We start from the raw sequence: 10,419 nt of genomic DNA on the forward strand, positions 1-10,419 counted from the left end.
TATATATATATATATTATTTTTTTTTTTTTTAAGAAAGTCTGCAGAGAATCTTTAATATGCTCTCTTGAGAACCAATGACTTGATATGTGGTCTTTTCATGTCTCAAAAGGAATAAATCTAAATGAATCTCCTCCCAACCCTTCTCATATTTTCCTCTCCATTAAAATTTTGGTTGACTCTCTTGCCCTCAACTTTTATATACAATAAGAAGCTAAACTCTAACATTCTGCCTAAACACTGATTACACTTGGAATTCCAAGCCAATCAAATCTAAAAGAAGCCAAATAATAGAAATGTCACTACTGTAATTAGCTAATGCTATCTAATAATAGACAAACATGGTAATTGACCATACCTTCGCTACACCTCCCATTGGCTAATCAGCATGATATGCAAATTAACCCAACCAAGATGGTGGCTGGCAGCCACGCAGCTGAAGCGAGCAGGAGACTTGCTTGCTCCAGTGATGGAGGAAGCCAAGGTTCCCCGCCTGCTGCAGCCCGGCTCTGAGCTCCGAAAGCAACAAAGTTTCAATTATAGAAGCTAAATAAACCCCAGATACCTGCTTTCAGCAGGCCATGGCCTCAGAGCTGGAGCGAGCAGGAGCCTGGCTCTCAGCTCCAGTGATGGCAACAAAGTTTCAATTATAGAAGGTAAATAAATCACAGAATAAAAAAGAAAAAAAGAAAAAAAGGAGAGGCTGGGAGCTTCAGTTGCTGGCCAGCCTGAAAATGGCCCTCAGCCCCTCACCCAGACTGGCCAGGCACCCCAGTGGGGACCCCCACCCTGAAGGGGGTGTGACCAGCTGCAAACAGCCATCAGCCCCTCACCCAGGCTGGCCAGGCACCCAAGCGGGACCTCCACCCTGATCCGGGACACCCTTTAGGGCAAACCAGCCGGCCCCCACCTGTGCACCAGGCTTCTATCCTATATAGTAAAAGGGTAATATGCAAACTGACCCTAACAGCAGAAAGACTGGGAATGACTGGTCACTATGACACACACTGACCACCAGGGGGCAGACGCTCAATGCAGGAGCTGCCCTCTGGTGGTCAGTGCGCTCCTACATGGGGGAGCTCTGCTCAGCCACAAGCCAGGCTGATGGCTGCCAGTACAGCGGTGGTGGTGGGAGCCTCTCCTGCCTCCTCAGCAGCGCTAAGGATGTCCGACTGCAGCTTAGGTCTGCTCCCCGCTGGCAAGTGGACATCCCCCGAGGGCTGCCGGGCTGCCAGAGGGATGTCTGATTGCCATCTTAGGCCCAATCCCCCGGGGAGCAGGCCTAAGCCAGCAGGTGGTCATCCCCTGAGGGGTCCCAGACTGCGAGAGGGCACAGGTCCTGCCGAGTGCACAAATTTTTGTGTACCGGGCCTCTAGTCCTATATAATAAAAGGCTAATATGCAAATTGACCAGGGGAGCACCACTCTGCCAGAAGCCCTGAGCCGGGCTCACAGCTGGTGAGTACAGCAGAGGTGGTGGGAGCCTCTCCCACCTCTGCGGCAGCACTAAGGACCCCTCAGGGAGCGGGCCTAAGCCAGCAGATGGACATCCCCCAAGGGGTCCCGGACTGCGAGAGGGCGAAGGCCAGGCTGAGGGACCCTCCCCCAGTGCACAAATGTCATGCACCGTGCCTCTAGTTACTAATCATAGAAAGTAGCAAAAGAGAGGCCAGACATTATAAGCTTGGCCATCTGGGCAGCTTCACCAGGAAGCTGCAACTTTATACTCCCCAGGGAACCGCCTGGCCCATTCCCTGCAGATTACTGGGGGAAGAGACTGGACAAAGGGGATATGGATGCATGCGAAGTAAGGTTGGGGTGCCTGTTAGAGATCATTGCCTAGAGGGGATGGAACAGAGATCATTGTCTAGAGGGGATGGAGCCTATGCAAGCCTGTGAAAATTTTGGAATATATAACCCCCAGACACAGGAGTTCTCTCTCTCTCTTAGCTTTTGTGGCTCTCTGGTTCCTCTGGTTTTGCTCCTGCGTCCTTGCATTTGCCAGTGTTCCCTCCATGGCCATGGGGATCCTAAACTCAATGGACGGATGAACTGCAGCTGGGAACACAAGCTAAACTAGCCCAATGCTGGATTGGATTATGCAAATATGGAACGGAAACTCTGGGCAACGGCTTTAATCCTGGCCCTGCTAAAGACACAGCTGGACTTCTTCCTTGGCAGGACAAAGGGAAACGGAGCCTTGGAAACTCAGGGATGTAATTTCATGCAAATAAATGCCACTCATTCTCCTGTGCAAGTCTCAGAAAACTCCTTTTCTTGTGACATCGCAAGAACCCCACTTTCACGGGCAACTGTTGGGGACACGGAAAGCTCCCCACTGGCAACAGAAATATATTTTCTTATTGAGAAACATAGTTCTTAGAGTGAACTCCATGTCTGTAAACGAGGAGAGAACTACCAGTATATTTTGGCTAATAATCAGCTTTGTGTAAAGCATTTCAAACCACTTATATCAAGGTTGGAAATGAGAACTCCTCAATCATCCCTCCTTTAAAATACAAAACTATGGAGAATTCCAGACTTTAATCTAGAATTTTAAACTTTAAATAGATTGTAGACTTTAATCCTTTGATTCCTTTTCACAGAGGACAAATTAATGGCTTTTCATAAAAATAATTTGTTCAGTGGGATATTAAATTTATTTTAATTTCTTAAGGAATTTCTGCTTTAAAAAGAATGGGATATAGACATAAGTTCTTCAGTCAGTAACTGGGCTACCTTTGTAACTGAATAACTGATGGAATGATGCCAGATGACAAGCAGCCTCTTCCTACTTACTTAAGAATCTTTAGCTTCTACACAAGAACATTATATAACCACAGAAATCTACACCTACAAACTCAGAAATTCAGAATACTTTTATTTTGCCCTAGCCGATTTGGCTCAGTGGATAGAGTGTCAGCCTGCTGACTGAAGGGTCCCAGGTTCAATTCTGGTCAAGGGCACATGCCTGGGTGGTAGGCCTGATCCCCAGTAGGGGGCGTGCAGGAAGCAGCCAATCAATGATTCTCTCTCTTCATTGATGTTCCTATCTCTCTTCCTCTCCTTTCCTCTCTGAAATCAATAAAAATATATTAAAAAGTTTTTTAATACTTTTATTTTTTAAATGCTTCTTAAATGCCTTTAGAAACAATTATGCACTACTTTGTATTTTATTGTTATGAGAAGTTAAAAAACCCAAAGAACTTAAAATGCATATTATAAAAACTAATCCCACTTTAACATTCAGCTTTAACATCTGGATTGAATCTACTACTAGAGTCTGTTAGCTGAAGGCGTAAGAAATAAGACTTAATTTTAGAAGATAATCTAGAAAATAAAGACAATAAATAATAATAAAAAAGATAATACCATAAAGTAAAGACCATATCTATACTGTCAAAATACAGCAAACACTTCAGAAAACATTCTATTTAGTTTTGGTCTCATCCAATTATAAAAGAGATTTTTGTTGCAAGTATTGTGCCAGATGCATAGAAAATGTAAACGAAGTCTAATAATAAGATAATGCATTGACTAAGGATTCTCATATCAACAAACTGAGTGTCTTTCTGTGGCAAGAACATTTACTCCACTCCCTTGTGGGTATTTGCTTAAAGGGTTATTTAGTTTATTTGCCTATACAGAATATACTAGTACTTGCTATACAGAGTCAATATACCTATTTGCATACATAGAATCAATATTCCTATTCTTTCATTAAAAAACAAACAAAACACAACCCAATTTTATTCAGGAGAGCAATGTACCCAGCTAAAAACTAGTTTCTCTGCATTCTTTTTTTAAAAATATATTTTATTGGTTTTTTACAGAGAGGAAGGGAGAGGGATAGAGAGTTAGAAACATCAATGAGAGAGAAACATCGATCAGCTGCCTCCTGCACACCTCCTACTGGGGATGTGTCCACAAACAAGGTACATGCCCTTCACCGGAATCGAACCTGGGACCTTTCGGTCCGCAGGCTGACGCTCTATCCACTGAGCCAAACCAGTTAGGGCTCTCTGCATTATTATTAAAAGAAGAGAAAGTATGTTTTTATTGTTTTATGTTTTAGAGAGAGGAGGGAGAGAGAGAAACATCTACATCAGCGACCTTCTGGTGTATGGAACAGATGCTCAACCAACTGAGCCACACTGGCCAGGGCTCTCTCTGCCTGCTTTACCATACAGCTAAGTGTGGCCTGTAGCTAAAATTCTGGACAAAGAAATGTAAATAGTATTTTGGGGTGGGATTCTGGGGAAATACCTTAACATGTGACAGACCCTGAGAAGCACTATTTTAAACACACAAATGTAAAAGTGATAAAGACAATAAATATTCGGGAACAATAACTAAAAGACTTGGTCAGGATAGCACAAACATGTTAACTTTATGATTATGGCCAAGGAGTCCGCATGAGCTGACATTCTAACCACTTAGCCACACCGGCCAGGGTGAAGGTTGTCTGTTTTCTTTTTAAAAATACTTATATGGAAATGATTCCTTTTACTCCCTGAACTCTCTCTCTAAAAAAAAAAAGAAAAAAAAAAGGTGGTCCCTTTAAACTCTTTTAAATAATTATTACAAAGAAAGAAAAAAGAAAAGCAAGCAAGCAAGCCAGCCTTGGCAGGTGGCTCAGTTGGTTGGAGCATTATCTCATGCTCAGAAAGGTTGCTGGTTCGATTCCCCTGGCAGGGCACATACCTAGTTTCAGGTTTGATCCCCAGTTGAGGTGTGTACAGGAGACAATCCATTGGTGATGTTTCTCTCATACATGGATGTTTCTCTCTCTCTCCCCCTCTCTCTCTCTCTCTCTCATTTCTCTATCTCTCTATCTCCATCTCTCTAAAATCAGTAAAATATGTCCTCAGGTGAGAATTAAAAAAAACACAACAGACGACTTGTATAGGCCCAAGTACATAATGTATCAATTAAAATAAAAACAAAGCAAATGGACAGAACATTTTCCTAGATAACAATCTTTCCAACCTATTTTATTTCAGTAGTCCATTAATCTAACTAAAATGAATCACCCCTGTAGCACCAGTGGGTACTACCAAAATCTGAAGAAAAAACCCAAAGCAGATAGGAACCTTTTATAATATAAATGGAAGTCCACTGCCTTTTTTAAAAAAAACAAAAAACATGGGGGCTAAAATAAAATGAACTCTTCATCATATGCCATATTTTGATTTTTGTGCTAGTTATAAATTAATCACTCATTAAGAAAACAGCAAACAAATGATAGCTGCTCTGCAGTCTATACATTCATAGATCCGTAATTTTCAGTTTAGAAAAGAAGCCCAATGATATATAATTTTCTCCTCTCCCTTATATAAAAGTCTAGGCATTCATTATCAAATGCCTAGATCTAAATCAAAATAAGGTCATGCATCTATGCCATCTTTATTAGAGAATCTTTTTTAGATTCAATTGACAACCTATGGCATTTGTCAATTTTTCTTATACTTTCCAGTAAAATATAATGTTGGACAAAACCCCCCCACCAAAAAACACTAAGAGTCTCTGAACTGGTTGAGAACTACAGGCCATTTAAAAAAAAAAATTAAAATTCATTGCTTGCTACTAACCCAAATTCTTTTAGGTCCAAAAAAAAGTCTCCTTCAGGCTGACTAGCAATGCACATTTAAGTCCTTTAAATAAGCTGATTAACTTCAAATGATAATTTAAATACAACAGAAGATTAAACAAAACTAGTGTGGAGATAGGAAGGAAGATAAAGCTAAAAACATTCCACCATTTCATCTATTTCAAGTGCCATTAAACCATTTAAAGCATGTACTACTGGAAACAGGCAACAGTTGATTAAATTTTACTTTTCTAACAAATCAAATAATTAGAGTAAAATGGAAAAGTCATTAGCTTCAAATTTTTCTCTCAATGCCCCTTTACAGGTTACTAATAAAATTACAATAAATTTTTCACTTGCTATATTTCATTGAAATTACTTTCAAATTTTCATAGTGCAGAAAACTGGCAGGTACCATCTCAACAAAGCAATTAAAATTACCATCACCAATAATGGGACAAACTGACATCATGACAGTTCAGCTATAAAGAACATTATTTGGACAATTGGCAAAATGTGAGTAAGGCCTGTAGATTTGATAAAAGCATTGTGTCAATGTTAATTTCCTGAATATCCTGGTTTTTAGAAAATACACATTTAAGTATTTACTAGTAAAGCAGCGGTTCTCAATCTGTCGGTCGAGACCCCTTTCGGGGTCGAACAACCCTTTCACAGGGGTCGCCTAAGACCATCGGAAAACACATATATAATTACATATTGTTTTTGTGATTAATCACTATGCTTTAATTATGTTCCATTTGTAACAATGAAATTGGGGGTCACCACAACATGAGGAACTGTATTAAAGGGTCGCGGCGTTAGGAAGGTTGAGAACCACTGCAGTAAAGGCATACCATGCCTGCAACTTATTTTCAAATGGTTCAAGAAAAGAAAACCAAAAACATATAGATAGATAAAGCAAATGTGGTAAAATGATAACATTTGTAGAATCTGGGTGAAGAGTATATGGAAATTCTTTATATTTATAACTTATTCTTAAACTTTTCTATAAGTATAAAATTATTTCAAAATAAAAGTTAAAACAATTAAAAATAACAAAAGATAAATAAATAAAGCATTAGTTTATAAACACTTAAGAAAAAGAGATGGTTAAAGAGCAAATTATAGATGCCAATGATGGGTGTGATTTTGGTTTAATTACTCATGTGGTTAAATTATTATTGCTGCCTTTCATCTAAGGATCTTGGGAATATTTTACAAACACACTTTATAAATGGAAAAACAGACATGTAGAAAAGCTTCCAAAATGTGACAAGTTGATTTTGGAAAGAAGATAAAATTTGAGTTTTAATTGATAACATAGTATTAAGATGTGATATAGGTAGACACACCAAAAAATATTCATTTACCTTGCTCTGTTGTAAATCACTGGTTCATGTTCGTCCTGCACCGTTGTCAGCATATCCAATTCATGGAATATTTTCTGCATATAGTCCAAAAATTTATGTCCTGAAGCTCTTTCAATTATGGCTGCCAGTAGGGTATAGCCAAAAGTTGAATACAAAAACTGACTACCTTGAGACATCATTGCAAGGAGAAAAAAAGAGAAAATGATTCATTATTGTTTAAATATATGTAAAATACTTTTCCATTAAAAACTGATATATACCTTAAAACTGGAATATTTTACTTCAACATTTATAAAACATCATGGATGATATATTAGTCAGCTCTGTAATGGCCCTACTTATTCCATGTGCCTAACACAAGAATAAAATGATGATTAATATGTTTACAATTTCACATGAATCTACTCCTTTCTACAATAAAAAATAAGCAAATGATCCTACCTCAAACATAATAAAAATTCTACAAACTGGCAACAAAATAGGAAGAGAAAGAAAAACAAATTTGGATTCTTTGAGTCAACTATCTTGTTCCTAATGTACCTATTCCCTATTGCTTAAGGCATTAAGTAGTTATATAAATTATTTTAATAAAACATATATATATAAAACATCTATATATATAAAATCCTAAGCAACCGGCCGACTGGCCAACTGGCTGGTAGCTATGATGTGCACTGACCACCAGGGGGCAGATGCTCAGTGCAGGAGCAGAAATCACAGGCATGGGAACATGGAACAGACTGATGAATCTCAGAGGGGAGGGGAGAGGGTGAGATGAGATTAACCAAAGATCTTATATGCATACCAGAGGCCCGGTCAGGTCCCTGGGCCTGGCCTGCAGGGATCGAGCTGAAACCAGCTCTCCGACATCCCCTGAGGGGTCCTGGATTGCGAGAGGGCACAGGCTAAGCCAAGGGACCCCACCGGTGCACAAATCAATGCACCAGAACTCTAGTATAGATGTAAAAACCTTATTTCAAATACATATTAATCCTACCAGACCTGAGGCCCTGAACCTAACTGTCCCCTATATCTGGGCTCCTGAGCATTAAAGAGAAAAAACCAACATGATATAGAAAAATGTTAGTTACATGCAAACAAGTGGTTAGAATAAGATGGAACTTGGAGACATTGTAGAAAATAGGTCTACCTTTCATCTACCTTTCATCTAGCGCCAATATTCCACCTTTGTGTGGAAATTACCGAAAAATCGGTACAGCGGTCTGGTAATACATATTCAAATATATACCTTTACCTCATTTTGGATTCTGGAAATGTAGATTGTACCATCTGTACTAAAAATGGGTGAGAACCTTATTTTTAAAGACAAAATTCATAATCATATTTCTTTGCCGTTACTGGTTATACCTATGTAATATCTACTCATGGTAGAAACATCTTTTAATATGAAAATGGAATTTAAAAATCTATGGTAAATTTCTTTAAAGCTATGAAGTAGTTTCAGTAGGCATCATACCAAAAAATATACAAAAACGAAGAGAGTTATTTTTATATATTGGTTATTTTTGGAAGTAAAATTAAGTTGATGAACACTGATTTCTTTAAGAAATGAAGGCACAAAATAAGTTGAGCAATTTAAGGTCTAAGCCCGGCTGGCATGGCTCAGTAATTCAGCTTCAACCTATGAATCAGGAGGTTACAATTTTGATTCCCTGTCAGAGCACATGCCCGGGTTGCAGGTTCAGTTCCCAGTGGGGAACATGCAGGAGGCAGTCAATCAATGATTCTCTCTTATCATTGATGTTTCTCTCTCTCTCTCTCTCTCTCTCTCTCTCTCTCTCTCTCTCTCTCTCCCTTCCCTCTCTGAAATCAATAAAGATATATTTTAAAAAATGAAGTCTAATTAAATAACAAGATACTAGCAATACATTATCACATCCACTTTGATCCAGATTTTGTTTGGAGAACTATTATTCCAACATTTCTCCATAATCTTTCACAAATATTTTGATATTTAGAATCTTCTAAATGACTGGGTAGCCTCCATGAGGCTAAATCTAAACAAGTAGCTGCCTGGATGTTAGGCAGGAACTATGCTCTACGCTTTTAACTACTGTTAAGAAATGCAGACAAAAGGCAAGCAATGGACTGACAACAAAGCCATGCCACAATCATCTGCCACATCTAAAGCACTCAGGGTGGTATTTTCCATTTTCTGAAAATTAACACTTCAATAATGATGAGTTTGCTGCGAGCGGGAATTAACACTCACCAGGTTTAAAGAACAAAGGGTCATTTTTAAATAATTTTAGGGATTCAATTGAATTTTCAAACTTCTCTTTCAAATACAATTCATCTTGTTCAAAATCATTTTTTTTCTTGACAGGTTTGGAATTCTGGCCTTTGGCTTCATTATCCTGCTCTATCTTAGCTTTAGCAAAGTCATTCTTTTCATTATTTTTGTCTCCTTTATCTTTTAACTCTTTTTCTTGGTCAGATTCCATCATCTCTTTCATCATCTTCAAGGCTTTATAAGCTTTCACCTTTTTCATGTCCTTTTCATAATGACGAATTCCACTTAAATGGGAAATCAATAATCTTGTTGTGACAGAAACCTAATTGTAAAAACATGAAAATTAATTACATTACTAAACTATAATAAAAAGTTAGCAGCCTTGGAATAATGCCTCAGTAATAGTTTCCATTTTAAACTGCTATTGAAAAAATATGTAATATACACATCTTTAGTTTTAAATTTCAGAAAAATCTCGATTATCATCTGCTTAAAAAAATTAACAATAATTTAAAACAAACCAAAGAATCCTATGCAACCGTTTCAACCATTAAATGTGCCACTTGTAAAATGAACTGTGAGTTTCATTACCTTTTCACCTTCATATTCTTTTTCTGGGAATTCAGGAACATAATGTTGTACTGGAATATCAAGATCAAGTTTTCCTGTTTCCCACAATTTGGCAATAGCAACCATGGTAAGGCTTTTGCTGATACTGGCAATTCTCATAACTGTCTCTGGTTTGCATGGTACACGGTTCTCAACATCCGGCATAGCCTAAGCCTTTGAAAAAAAGGGAAAAGTTACCATTAATAACCTTCAAGGTCAAAGGAATCTTGAAAAACTGAAATAATACTATCTTAAAATTTCCTGTATATTCATCTGAAGGAAAGATATTACACTTTTATAAGTTAATGAAAACGTAACATGCAAGGGATAAGTCTTAACACGGACAACAGAAAGTCTAACAATTTAACCTTATAACTAAACAGAATTGTGCCTTGTACACAATAGTAATTTTCCATCTGATTCAAACACTAATTTTTCTTAGCTTATCTAAGCAATTTGGTTATTCCACATTTCTAATAAATTACTCTTCATTCTTTAAAGAAAACATCATTGTTGTTCAGATTATATTTATTCTTGAGCGAGTTTCCACTGAATTCCTGAAAATACCCATCCAATTAAAAATAAGTGAAAAGAGGTC

The 10,419-nt window shown here is 38.0% G+C and overlaps 1 protein-coding gene across 1 annotated transcript in view; it reads right to left on the reverse strand.

Annotated features, from left to right (window-relative positions):
* The window catches only part of LOC102438713 (serine beta-lactamase-like protein LACTB, mitochondrial), a gene marked incomplete at its 5' end in the record, with an annotated part of 14,914 nt that extends 4,820 nt beyond the window's left edge, over window positions 1–10,094 (reverse strand). The window contains 4 exon segments of the mRNA XM_014450476.1: window positions 6,959–7,124; window positions 9,192–9,534; window positions 9,804–9,980; window positions 9,982–10,094. Coding sequence (XP_014305962.1) covers window positions 6,959–7,124; window positions 9,192–9,534; window positions 9,804–9,980; window positions 9,982–10,094 — 799 coding nt within the window.
* Window positions 10,095–10,419: the final 325 nt, after the last annotated feature.

This window comes from Myotis lucifugus, unplaced genomic scaffold (genome assembly GCF_000147115.1).
Source record: "Myotis lucifugus unplaced genomic scaffold, Myoluc2.0 scaffold_2395, whole genome shotgun sequence".
Classification (NCBI taxonomy): Eukaryota; Metazoa; Chordata; class Mammalia; order Chiroptera; family Vespertilionidae; genus Myotis; species Myotis lucifugus.